The sequence below is a fragment of the Lactuca serriola genome, chromosome 7 (genome assembly GCF_051521515.1).
Source record: "Lactuca serriola cultivar US96UC23 chromosome 7, Lser_US96UC23_V15, whole genome shotgun sequence".
Classification (NCBI taxonomy): domain Eukaryota; kingdom Viridiplantae; phylum Streptophyta; class Magnoliopsida; order Asterales; family Asteraceae; genus Lactuca; species Lactuca serriola.
In genome coordinates, this window is record NC_136414.1 from 155,233,823 (window position 1) to 155,248,023 (window position 14,201).

Here is a 14,201-nt window from a genome sequence, read left to right on the forward strand (position 1 = left end):
AAAAGCATTAATGAATAAATGTTGATAAATTTAAAAACTTAATTTGAAATAGCCGATCATAAAAACTGAATGTGTATAAAACAATAAGTTGAAGAAATTATTTTACAAAAATAAAACAATAATATATATATATATATATATATATATATATATATATATATATATATATAATAAAAACTATATTATTTTTTAGATCGTTTTCCTTAATTACTTATTTTTTTCCTCAGAAAAATAAAAATAAAATAATATATACTATGTTAAGATTTTAAAGTTTTTTTCTAAAAAAAACAGAATATTAAATACAATCTTAAACCATTAGAAAATTAGTTTCTGACAACAGACATGATCTAAATTGTCGTTGCCTTGTATCTTCTTCTCAATTCTCAGAGCCATCCATACGAGTTAAAACACAGCGCGACCCTTACCAATATCCAAAAGGCATCCGCACCCACCTCCTCCTCCACCAGTCCACCCTACAAAAATGGCCACACTTCTCTCTCATCTTCCTTCAACATCACCGCCTTCCCCTCTTCTCATCATTTTCCGGCGACATGTCAGCTTTCTCTGTAAAATTCCTCGCACCCAATTCATTTCTCAGTCCGATAACCAATATCAGTGCCACCAGGCTCTATGCAAACCCATCTCAAACCGCCGTGCCAGCTCCTCCTCAGGCGCCGGAGGAGATCACGGCTGAAAGACTGGAACCCAGAGTCGAAAAGAAAGGCGGGTATTTTGTTCTGAAAGAGAAGTTCCGGCAAGGTATTAATCCACAAGAAAAGGTGAAAATTGCTGCTGAACCGATGAAACTGTTCATGGAAAATGGGATTGAAGATCTTGCAAAAATCCCATTCGAAGAAATCGATAAATCTAAAGACACTAAAGATGATGTTGATGTCAGACTCAAATGGCTCGGTCTGTTTCACAGAAGGAAGCATCAATGTAAGCCCAATTTAAATCTTACTTAGTGTTCATAATTTCAAGATTCGAATTGAACTTCGATTTTTCACTTCACATCACCAGAAAGATCATAACTTTTGATTCAAAAACATTTCGTAATCGTTTATTCTTGAATCTTTAGATCAATCAAGAACATACCCACCCATTAATTTTTATTTTTTAGATTGACATATTTGTCAAGCTCTGATCTTGTTATCAATGGCGTTTAATTAATCCACAGATGGCCGGTTTATGATGAGATTGAAGCTTCCAAACGGCGTAACAACAAGTGCCCAAACCCGATACTTGGCTAGTGTCATAAAACAGTATGGTGAACAAGGCTGTGCTGACGTCACCACACGTCAAAACTGGCAAATTCGTGGTGTTACACTGTCTGATGTGCCATCAATCCTAAAGGGTCTCGATGAAGTCGGCTTAACAAGTCTTCAAAGTGGTATGGACAACGTAAGAAACCCAGTTGGCAATCCACTCGCAGGGATCGATCCTTATGAGATTGTGGACACAAGACCTTACACGAATCTTTTATCACAATTCATCACTGCCAATTCGCGAGGGAATCCCGAATTTACCAACTTGTAATCTTCTTGGATCTTGGTGTAGTACTTTTATTTACTTTCTTTAAAAAGAAAGATAGATTTTGATATTAATTTGTACTGGTTTTTACAGGCCACGAAAGTGGAATGTGTGTGTGATTGGTTCACATGATCTTTATGAGCACCCTCATATCAATGATCTTGCCTACATGCCAGCCACAAAGAAAGGTCGATTTGGGTTCAATTTGTTGGTGGGTGGATTTTTTAGCCCGAAAAGATGTGCGGAAGCCATCCCTCTCGATGCGTGGGTCCCGGCTGAAGATGTTGTCCCGGTTTGTGGCGCGATACTTGAGGCGTATCGGGATCTTGGTACAAGAGGGAATAGACAAAAGACTAGAATGATGTGGTTGATTGATGAACTTGTAAGTCGCGTTTTTTCGAAATCTTGAGTAAAAAAGTGACTTTTTTATTCTTAAAGGGCTAGTTTTGCTAATTTGTGTAACTTTGGGGTGCAGGGTGTGGAAGGGTTTAGATCTGAAGTGGTGAAGAGAATGCCGGAACAAGCGTTGGAGAGGGCATCTTCGGAAGATCTTGTTGACCCAAAATGGGAAAGAAGGGATATGTTTGGTGTAAATCCACAGAAACAAGAAGGCCTCAGTTTTGTAGGCCTTCATATTCCTGTGGGTCGCGTCCAGGCTGATGACATGGACGAGCTTGCACGGTTAGCCGATCAGTATGGCTCAGGTGAGCTCCGGCTAACCGTGGAACAGAATATTATAATCCCAAATATCGAGAACTCAAAAGTCAAAGCTTTGCTTGATGAGCCTCTTTTGAAAGAAAAGTTTTTACCCGAACCACCTATTTTGATGAAAGGGTTAGTGGCTTGTACGGGTAACCAGTTTTGTGGGCAGGCGATAATCGAGACAAAAGCTCGCGCTTTAAAGGTTACAGAAGAAGTCGGGAGACTTGTTTCTGTGACCCGTCCAGTGCGGATGCATTGGACGGGCTGCCCGAACACATGCGGGCAGGTTCAAGTGGCGGATATAGGGTTCATGGGATGCATGACTAGGGATGGAAATGGAAAGGTTGTTGAAGGGGCCGATGTTTACTTGGGGGGTAGAATTGGAAGTGATTCACATTTGGGGGAGATTTATAAGAAGGGTGTCCCTTGTAAGGACTTGGTGCCTGTAGTTGTGGATATTTTGGTTGAAAATTTTGGTGCTGTTTCAAGAGAAAGAGAAGAGGGAGAAGAATGAAAAGAATATTGGTGCAAAGGTAACAAGTGTACATCCATATGAAATGAAGGGGCTAAAAGTGAAAGTTGTAATGTTGCCTAGAGGTACAGTGAGTTTAATGTTGTCCAAAATTCCACATATCTTTTACTTTTGCTAATTCAGTAATTGTGTAATACTAATAATTATGAAAAATTTGGGAATTCATACGGGACTGCTTCCAATTTAACATTTTAAATTAGTTTTCTCTCCTATTTATAAATAATATACGTTTTATTATTATTATTATTATTATTATTATTATTACTATTATTATTTTTTGCTAAGTACAACATCAAATCAAGCTGTGATAGTGTCACGTATTGGGCTTAGTTTGCGATTCATTGGGCATTTTTTAAGGGTATGATTAATTCTGGACCAACCATTTTACTTATTTTAAGAAAGTAATTAATGCATATTAAATGTTGTAGATGTAATTAATATCCATTATATCTTCAACATTAATTACTTTCTTAAAATGACTAAAATGATTGGTCCAGAATCAATCATACATGCACACAATAGACAGTGAAAACAAAATAACCTAACCCTATATATATATATATATATATATATATATATATATATATATATATATATATATATATATATATAGGGTTAGGTTATTTTGTTTTTACTAACTATTGTGTGTCAGAATGCACAGATCTGGACCATCAGATGGAATATAATCAAAGGTCATGATTTGAGGGTCTATGATAGTAGAATATGATAGCATGTACCATATAATCACACAAATTTCAGCATAAGAGCATTTTAGTCAATTAACCTATATTAAAAAAGGAAATTTTTGGATTTTTAGGGATGATCAATTCCTTTATTTTTTAAAAATCTGAATATTTTAAATTAATTCAAATTTAAAAATCCGATTTTATTCTGTCAGAATGATAAAATGCAAAATATAAACTAGTAAATACATTCTGAAAGAATACACAAATCAATTCTTGAACTAAATAATATAACAAATAATTACATTGTATGATTGTGATTCATTGAATAATAACAACATTCCGAAAAAAAAAAAAAAAAAAAAAAAAAAAAAAAAAAAAAAAAAAAAAAAACTAAAAAATCTAACAAAAACATTAATCTATTCTGAAAGAATATTATTTTTAAGCAACACTTTATACATTGTAGCATAACACATTCTTGTATAATACAATCTTGTTCTATATGTTTTCTTCCTTCTCCACACCAATGTTAGCCTCTTTAAAACCTGAATCCACAAAGAAAAAATAATCAAGTTTCAAAAATTAAACAATTCAATGCATTCTAATAGAATACAACAATAAAAATTCTTATAGAATAAACTATTCTTGCAGAATGGTTTTGAATCTTCTTTACCTTCTTTATTCAGAAATGATAGTAGCATTCTTCAAACTAAAGTCCTTTTTATTCTAAAAGAATATTCCCTGATATAATACATATCATATATTGTTTGATAAATAACCTTCAAAACATCCCTTTCAATCATAATTCATTAAAATATACTATCTTTTAATGGGTTAAAGCAAATCATTATATACAATGAATCGACGATCGCAATATACACACTAAGGATGAACAAAAGCGGATACCCCCTACATTGGCTAGAACAAGAACAAAAACTTGAACCGACGGTTCTTCTAAAGTTGGAACCGGAACCAAAACTAGAATCGGTCTAAGTGGTTCTTATAGTTTAGGAATCGGTCTCGGAAATGATGGTTCTGGTTGCAATGTCGGATAACCTCGTTACGAATTTAATATGATATTAAAAAAATGAATCACAAAGCGCCATTATATGTATCTTAATATCATGATTTCATATGAGTTGTTTATATTATGATTGCTATTGTTTGTAAAGTTATTATATGCAACATAAATACAAATTTAACTTGATTTGTAATTAACAATAAATGTTTTATATATATATATATATATATATATATATATATATATAACATTTATTGTTAATTACAAATCAAGTTCAATTTGTATTTATGTTGCATATAATAACTTTACAATAAATGTTATATATATATATATATATATATATATATATATATATATATATATATATATATATATATGTATATATATATATATATATAACATTATTGTTAATTACAAATCAAGTTCAATTTTTATTTATGTTGCAATATATATATATATATATATATATATATATATATATATATATATATATATATATATATATCTCCCTATACTAATAAAAGAGTAGCTATTTTGTCATGTGTCACCATATTAGATCTCTTAATTAATGTGTTGTCACTTGTCAATCTATTAGTTCTCCATTTAAAATTTATTAGACCTTCTCATTAATGTGATGTTATTTATCAATATATTTATTCTCTATTTTAAATTTTAAATTTTAAATTTTATATTATTGTTTTCGTTAATTCACAAATAAAAAATGTCTAATATATAATAAAAATTAATTTTAAATATTTTTTGAATTAACGATTATAATTTTACATAACTAATAAAAATATTTCTTAATTAGTAATTTATTTAAAATAAATGATTAATAATTTTGATTTTTTTACTATAAAAGACTAATTAATTTTATAACCGTGGTTCCCACGGGTTATATATATATATATATATATATATATATATATATATATATATATATATATATATATATATATATATATAACGGTTTCTGTCACAACTAGAAATTTTTGTGCCTTGTAACTACAACACTTAAGCCAAATTATGAATCAAAGACATGAGAGCATGTATGATGCATACTCTATAACAACATAATTTCAATCAAACACCTCATACAAGCATTTCAAGTAGTTAATAAGCAATTGGAAACCCTAGAAGTTCTTGTTTAAGTCCATTTTGGACTAGGACTTCCTTATGGGGCCCAATGGACCAATAAGCTTCCAATTTGACCATACTAGGCTTAGAACTCTTAAATGAGCTCTAATTGGACCCACTTCCATTTATTTCAATATTTTGGGCCATATTGGGCCTAGAATGAAATAAATTAATTAATTGAACCATAATTAACCCAATTTAGCCTCAATAGGTCATAAAAATCCCATTTATATTTATTAGGACCAAAAATCACTCAACATAACTATGAAATTGGGCTTAAGCCTTTAAGGCCCAAAAACTCTCTCTTCTCTCTCCATTCTCGGCCCAAGCCCAAAGGAAGGAAGAGTTGACTTTGTGTGTGCCACCTCACAATTATTCAAGGGATTTCCATGCAAGAGGACCCATACATCCATGCATTTCCCATACTTCCATGCAAGACCTCTCTTCTTCTCCCTCTCTATCTTGCTCTCGGCCGAATCCAAGCACACACACACACATTTCACTCTCAATTCTCTCATATATCCTCCATATTTTCGAGATCTAAGAAGTGTTCAAGGGGATTCTTACATAAAAATCATCATCTAAGGTAAGATGTTGCTTAGATCCATCAGCTAGTTATTTAATTCCATTCAAGAATCACCTCTTAGTTCATTCAAACTTATGATTTAGCACCTTAGAATCATCTAAGTTCGAGATCTTCCAAGGAAGGTTGGTAAGGCCGGATTTTCTTCTCATTTTCCTTCCAAAACCAAAACCACACCCAAGGTGAGCTTCATACCCCCTCTTTTTCGGTTTTTATAAGTTTTTGTGGGGGAGAATACAAGCAAATGTGTAGATCTATGAGTAAATGTATGCCTTGTGTGATTTTTATGCTTATATGTATGATCTTATGTGATTTGTGATGAATATGTTAGCCAAAAGAACCTAAAAACCGAGATCTACAATATGAGGAATGAAATAAACATAACTTATACCATTTCACACTAATTAAGTCTAGAAAAATAGTTTAGTTGGTTAGAATGAACATTTTTGGACTTAAAACCCATTTTTGGGCTCAAATTGTCAAAAATACAAAACTAAGGGGCCCAAAACGACAAATGATAATTTCTGAAGGTTGAAAAGAGTCCAAACAATTTCTAATATAAATTTTCTGAATATCAACACTTTTGAAGGGCTAAAAATGTAAATTTTGAACATAATGGGCTAAAATGGGCTTTTCGGCCCAATAAAGCCCCAATTTGGGAGATTTTTGAAATTGAGGGGCTAAAAATGCACATTTCTGTAAAACAGGGGATTACAAGTATACTAAAACCATTTCAAAGGCCAAAAATGCTTTTCAAATTCAAAAGGGACCAAAAATGCAAACATTTTCCATTTTGGGCCAAAATTGTAAAAGTTGCGAAAATGGGGGTTTCAACCGAGAAAATTTCATTTTTGAAGAACTTAAGCTGTTTATCAAGTAAATTTGGGCTGAAAATGTCTTTTCAACAAGTTTTGATACTAAAGTGTTAAGAAAAATGGTTTAAGGACTAAAATGGAAATTCTTTTATATAAGGGGTTAAAAGTGTAAATTTTATCCAAGAAGGGGCATAAAAAGGTAAACTCTAAATTTTAAAACAATAAATCCCTTAAGATAAAATACGACTACCACGGCTACCGGCGAAACATAATAACAAATACACTTTCAACACCAATATTGTTACCAAACGAATTGATTCGGTCTCGAATCAATAACGAACCAAAAATCAATAAACAAGCGTACTTCAATGAACACGCGAAATATACGAGAAGTCAATATTCAATCTTTGGGCTTGAAAGTTTCAAATCGTGCTTGTTGGGCCTAGCTAGCCCAATGACATGATCTTTAGGCCCGAAGGGAACGCGCTTACATGTTATTGGGCCTTCTATGACCTAATTCCATGTAAAAGGACTTTCAATAGCTTTATTGTGTTGTTGGGCCCCAAGGGTCCTTTGGTACTGCTAGGAAAGTCGAGAAGTCAAATGCGAGTCGGACCAAGTGCCTTTCGCATTCACGATAGCCTTGAACGACTTATGGAAATAACGGGGGCTTCGTACCCTCCTTTCTCCTCGGTTGTGGGGCTATGAGAAGTCAGGGTGGTTGGATTAAGTGAGTAGTACAGACGACGCCTAAGGGATCGTTGTATTTGGTAGTTATAAACTAGTCATTTTCATTAATGCGTGATTATAACGACTCACAACCCATAATTAATCCAATGTCACCTGGAATTATCGAAAACAATCGTCGTATCGGTATAACAATAAATAAGACACGTAATTTGATGTATTAGGAAAACATCGGGTTTTCCTGGGGAGTTCAACACTTTTACCTATGTGATGTATACAAAGTCTAACAATTATTCACGTTTACAAAAATCAACAAGCATACTTACGGATCTTCACACTTTTTCTTATATACAATACTCTTTTCAGAAAATATCGGATTTTCTGGGCCCCACTGGTCCTACACCCCCCTGGGGTATTGATCTTTGGAGATGGAGCAGACAGCAGGGACATCGACCCCCGTTCGGCATGTCACACGAGTTCTTTGACCTGAGGGACGGAGGACCGGCCGATCGAGCCCTTCCGGTCATGGTGAGACGGTTACGGAACACCGACGACCTCGCTCAGAGCACCGTCGACCAGGTACGCCAGCTGTGGACTAGGGTCGAGCGTGCAGAGCAGGAGACACGGGACGTTCTTCGAGAGTTCCATATGAGGCAGGTGAGGTGGGAGTCTCGACTCCAGGACGCAGAACGACAAGTGGCTCGTCTTCAGGGAGCATCCACATCCTCAGCACCACCCCGGGCACAGCTCATCGCGACTAGAGATAGACTTATCTTACTAGGTCATTAGGATCTATGATATGTACCCCGACTCTATGTTTAAGTGACTACACTACTCATAGAGTCGTTATGCTGTCGAACTAATATCACTTATGTATGCTCTTTTCGAGCAAAAATTTTCATGTATCAAATGGGTCAGGGGGAGGCGATTCAGGATCCCGCTGTTGTTACCGGTACGTTTCCCCTAAACCACACTTATGCATGCATCCTATTTGACACCGGAGCAGAGCAAAGCTTTTTGAGCAATAAGTTTAAACATTATTTAAAACAACAACCCCAGAAGCTCAATGAAACCTTTACGGTGGAAATGGCTAATGGGAAAACCGAATCCGTAGGGGAAATCTACATCAGATGTACCCTAACCCTGAACCAACACGTCTTTCGAATAGACTTAATGCATGTTTCCATTAGGAGTTTCGATGTGATTATTGGCATGGACTGGTTAAGCCCCTACCATGCTGAAATTTTGTGTCACGAAAAGGCAGTTCGCCTTCGCCTTCCTAATCACGAAACCCTAATTATTTACGGAGACAAACCTAGCACGAGCCTTCGTCTCATCTCGTGCGTCCAGGCACAGAAGCATCTACGAAAGAAAGATTTGACGTTCTTGGCTCGCATAGTGGATAAAACCAAGGAGGAGGTTAACATTCAAGACATTCCAGTAGCACGTGAATTCCCAGACGTATTTCCTGAAGATCTTCCTGGAGTACCCCCAGAGAGACAAGTTGAGTTCCGAATTGACCTCGTTCCAGGAGCAACCCCTCTCGCTAAATCGCCTTACCGGCTAGCTCCTGCTGAAATGCAGGAATTGTCCAGCCAAATCAGCGAACTCCTCGGCAAGAGATTCATCCGACCCAGCTACTCGCCATGGGGAGCTCCGGTCCTCTTTGTCAAAAAGAAGGACGGATCTTTTAGAATGTGCATCGATTACAGGGAGTTAAATAAACTCACCGTCAAAAATCGCTATCCACTCCCACGAATCGACGATCTATTTGACCAGCTCCAAGGAGCTAGTTACTTCTCTAAGATAGATCTACGGTCCGGGTACCATCAACTCAAGGTCCGGGAAGAGGATATTCCTAAAACCGCTTTCCGAACTCGTTACGGACATTATGAATTTGTCGTAATGCCCTTCGGTCTAACGAATGCCCCTGCCGCATTTATGGACCTGATGAACCGAATCTATCGGCCATTCCTCGACAACTTTATTATCGTCTTCATTGACGACATTCTAGTCTATTCCCGAAGCGAAGAAGAGCATGGCCAACATCTCCGACAAATCCTAGAAACCCTGCGAACGGAAAAGCTATACGCAAAACTCTCCAAGTGTGAGTTCTGGCTCCGTAGCATGAACTTCCTAGGTCATGTTGTTAGTCAAGAAGGAATTCATGTGTATCCTTTCAAGGTCAAAGCCGTCGAAGGATGGGCAGTCCCGACAACACCCACAGAAATTCGTCAATTCTTAGGCCTAGCAGGCTACTATAGGAGGTTCATTCAAAACTTCTCTAAGATCGCCAAGCCACTAACCTCGCTTACACAAAAGGACGTACCATTCAAATGGACGGACAAACAAGAAGTTGCATTCCAAACCCTGAAGCAAATGCTCTGCAGTGCTCCGGTACTATCTCTACCAGAGGGAACGGAAGATTTTGTGGTCTACTGTAACGCGTCAAATCAGGATTTAGGTTGCGTTCTCATGCAGCGTGGAAGAGTGATAGCTTACGCATCCCGCCAACTAAAGACACACGAAGTGAATTATACAACCCATGATCTGGAATTGGGAGCGGTGGTCTTTGCTCTGAAAATTTGGAGGCATTACCTTTATGTTACGAAGTGCACAATCTTCACGGACCACAAAAGTATCCAGCACATCTTGAATCAGAAAGAGCTAAATATGAGGCAACGAAGATGGGTTGAACTATTAAACGATTACGAGTGTGAAATCAAGTACCACCCGGGCAAGGCCAATATGGTAGCTGATGCATTGAGCCGGAAGGAGTACTCTAATCGTCGTGCAAAAACTCTCTCAATAACCATCCAATCTCACCTAACCACTCAGATCGGGGTAGCCCAGTCAGAGGTCATGAAGACGGAAAACAGAGCAAGTGAAGCATTACGCGGAATGGAGAAGAATCTAGAGGTAAGAGAGGACGAAGTATACTATTTCATGAACCGTATTTGGGTCCCTAAACTCGGAGGATTTGGGGAGGTAGTCATGAATGAAGCCCATAAGACGCGGTACTCCATCCATCCCGATTCGGACAAGATGTATTTGGATATTAAACAACATTATTGTTGGCCTAACATGAAGGCAGAAATTGCCACCTATGTCAGTAAATGCCTTACTTGTGCCAAAGTAAAGGTGGAGTACCAGAAGCCCTCGGGGTTATTACAGCAACCGGTGATCCCCGAGTGGAAATGGGAAGGGATTTCTATGGATTTTATGACCAAGCTACCCAAGACGTCAGATGGATTAGACACCATATGGGTAATAGTTGACCGACTGACGAAATCCGCTCATTTCCTGCCAATAAAAGAATCCTACAAGATGGAGAGACTGACACGATTATACATTCGAGAAATCGTGAGACTTCATGGAGTACCAGTGTCTATGATCTCGGATAGAGATAGTAGATTCACTTCACGTTTTTGGCTATCACTTCAGAAAGCACTTGGAACCCATCTCGACATGAGCACCGCTTATCACCCACAAACGGACGGTCAAAGCAAACGAACCATTCAGACGCTCGAAGACATGCTTCGCGCATGTATGATAGACTTTGGGAAGTCTTGGGACACCCACTTACCTCTAGTTGAATTCTCATATAACAACAGTTACCATTCGAGCATCAAAGTCGCTCCTTTCGAAGCACTATATGGACGTAAGTGTAGATCATCGTTGTGTTAGGCTGAGGTGGGCGACACCCAGCTAGCAAAGAAACTGGCATCGGACAAGGCGTGAACGGGACCGGAGATCATTCGTGAAACCACGAAAAAGATAATTCAAATCAGAGCTCGATTACAAGCATCGCGCGACCGATAAAAGAGCTACGCTGATAAACGGAGAAAGCCCTTAGAGTTTCAGGTCGGGGATCGAGTGCTGTTAAAAGTTTCACCTTGGAAAGGGGTCATTCGTTTCGGAAAACGGGGAAAACTGAACCCACGATACATTGAACCCTTCGAGATCGTTGCCCGAATAGGTCCAGTGGCATACAAACTGCAGCTACCCGTGGAGCTAAACAGTGTACACCCCGTGTTCCATGTCTCCAATCTAAAGAAGTGCCTATCAGATGAAACACTCATCATTCCCCTTGACGAGATTGAAATCAACGAGAATCTCCTGTTCGTTGAAGAACCGGTTGAAATCATGGACAGGGAGGTGAAGCGTACTAAGCAAAGTCGCATCCCGATCGTGAAAGTACGGTGGAACGCGAAGCGTGGGCCAGAATTCACGTGGGAAAGCGAAGACCAAATGAAGCAAAAGTACCCTCATCTATTCTAGCATTCTCAAATCTAGCTTTCAAAAGAATTTCGGGACGAAATTCCCTCTAACGGGGATGATGTCACAACTATAAATTTTTGTGCTTTGTAACTACAACACTTAAGCCAAATTATGAATCAAAGACATGAGAGCATGTATGATGCATACTCTATAACAACAGGATTTCAATCAAACACCTCATACAAGCATTTCAAGTAGTTAATAAGCAATTGGAAACCCTAGAAGTTCTTGTTTAAGTCCATTTTGGACTAGGACTTCCTTATGGGGCCCAACGGACCAATAAGCTTCCAATTTGACCATACTGGGCCTAGAACTCTTAACTGGGCTCTAATTGGACCCACTTCCATTTATTTCAATATTTTGGGCCATATTGGGCCTAGAATGAAATAAATTAATTAATTGAACCATAATTAACCCAATTTAGCCTCAATAGGTCATAAAAATCCCATTTATATTTATTAGGACCAAAAATCACTCAACATAACTATGAAATTGGGATTAAGCCTTTAAGGCCCAAAAGCTCTCTCTTCTTTCTCCATTCTCGGTCCAAGCCCAAAGGAAGGAAGAGTTGACTTTGTGTGTGCCACCTCACAATTATTCAAGGGATTTCCATGCAAGAGGACCCATACATCCATGCATTTCCCATACTTCCATGCAAGCCCTCTCTTCTTCTCCCTCTCTCTCTTGCTCTCGGCCGAATCCAAGCACACACACACACACACATTTCACTCTCAATTCTCTCAAGAAACTCTCTCATATCTCCTCCATATTTTCGAGATCTAAGAAGTGTTCAAGGGGATTCTTACATAAAAATCATCATCTAAGGTAAGATGTTGCTTAGATCCATCAGCTAGTTATTTCATTCCATTCAAGAATCACCTCTTAATTCATTCAAACTTATGATTTAGCACCTTAGAATCATCTAAGTTCGAGATCTTCCAAGGAAGGTTGGTAAGGCCGGATTTTCTTCTCATTTTCCTTCCAAAACCAAAACCACACCCAAGGTGAGCTTCATACCCCCTCTTTTTCGGTTTTTATAAGTTTTTGTGGGGGAGAATACAAGCAAATGTGTAGATCTATGAGTAAATGTATGCCTTGTGTGATTTTTATGCTTATATGTATGATCTTATGTGATTTGTGATGAATATGTTAGCCAAAAGAACCTAAAAACCGAGATCTACAATATGAGGAATGAAATAAACATAACTTATACCATTTCACACTAATTAAGTCTAGAAAAATAGTTTAGTTGGTTAGAATGAACATTTTTGGACTTAAAACCCATTTTTGGGCTCAAATTGTCAAAAATACAAAACTAAGGGGCCCAAAACGACAAATGATAATTTCTGAAGGTTGAAAAGAGTCCAAACAATTTCTAATATAAATTTTCTGAATATCAACACTTTTGAAGGGCTAAAAATGTAAATTTTGAACATAATGGGCTAAAATGGGCTTTTCGGCCCAATAAAGCCCCAATTTGGGAGATTTTTGAAATTGAGGGGCTAAAAATGCACATTTCTGTAAAACAGGGGATTACAAGTATACTAAAACCATTTCAAAGGCCAAAAATGCTTTTCAAATTCAAAAGGGACCAAAAATGCAAACATTTTCCATTTTGGGCCAAAATTGTAAAAGTTGCGAAAATGGGGGTTTCAACCGAGAAAATTTCATTTTTGAAGAACTTAAGCTGTTTATCAAGTAAATTTGGGCTGAAAATGTCTTTTCAACAAGTTTTGATACTAAAGTGTTAAGAAAAATGGTTTAAGGACTAAAATGGAAATTCTTTTATATAAGGGGTTAAAAGTGTAAATTTTATCCAAGAAGGGGCATAAAAAGGTAAACTCTAAATTTTAAAACAATAAATCCCTTAAGATAAAATACGACTACCACGGCTACCGGCGAAACATAATAACAAATACACTTTCAACACCAATATTGTTACCAAACGAATTGATTCGGTCTCGAATCAATAACGAACCAAAAATCAATAAACAAGCGTACTTCAATGAACACACGAAATATACGAGAAGTCAATATTCAATCTTTGGGCTTGAAAGTTTCAAATCGTGCTTGTTGGGCCTAGCTAGCCCAATGACATGATCTTTAGGCCCGAAGGGAACGTGCTTACATGTTATTGGGCCTTCTATGACCTAATTCCATGTAAAAGGACTTTCAATAGCTTTATTGTGCTGTTGGGCCCCAAGGGTCCTTTGGTACTGCTAGCAAAGTC

The 14,201-nt window shown here is 37.2% G+C and overlaps 1 protein-coding gene across 1 annotated transcript; it reads left to right on the plus strand.

Annotated features, from left to right (window-relative positions):
* The first annotated feature begins 419 nt into the window (after positions 1-419).
* Positions 420-2,931, plus strand: LOC145061119 (ferredoxin--nitrite reductase, chloroplastic-like). The gene is made up of 4 exons (XM_079008496.1): positions 420-939; positions 1,178-1,532; positions 1,624-1,912; positions 2,006-2,931. Exons 1-4 carry the CDS (start codon positions 552-554, stop codon positions 2,744-2,746), a joined length of 1,773 nt encoding a protein of 590 aa, XP_078864622.1. The 5' UTR covers positions 420-551; the 3' UTR covers positions 2,747-2,931.
* The last annotated feature ends 11,270 nt before the right edge of the window (positions 2,932-14,201 follow it).

Excerpts from the sequence above, each read along its gene's own strand:
- LOC145061119 (XM_079008496.1), top strand. The coding sequence starts at position 552 with ATGTCAGCTTTCTCTGTAAAATTCCTCGCACCCAATTCATTTCTCAGT. Across the intron at positions 1,533-1,623 it reads AATCCCGAATTTACCAACTT|GCCACGAAAGTGGAATGTGT; the intron begins GTAATCTTCTTG and ends TGGTTTTTACAG. Across the intron at positions 1,913-2,005 it reads TGTGGTTGATTGATGAACTT|GGTGTGGAAGGGTTTAGATC; the intron begins GTAAGTCGCGTT and ends TTTGGGGTGCAG.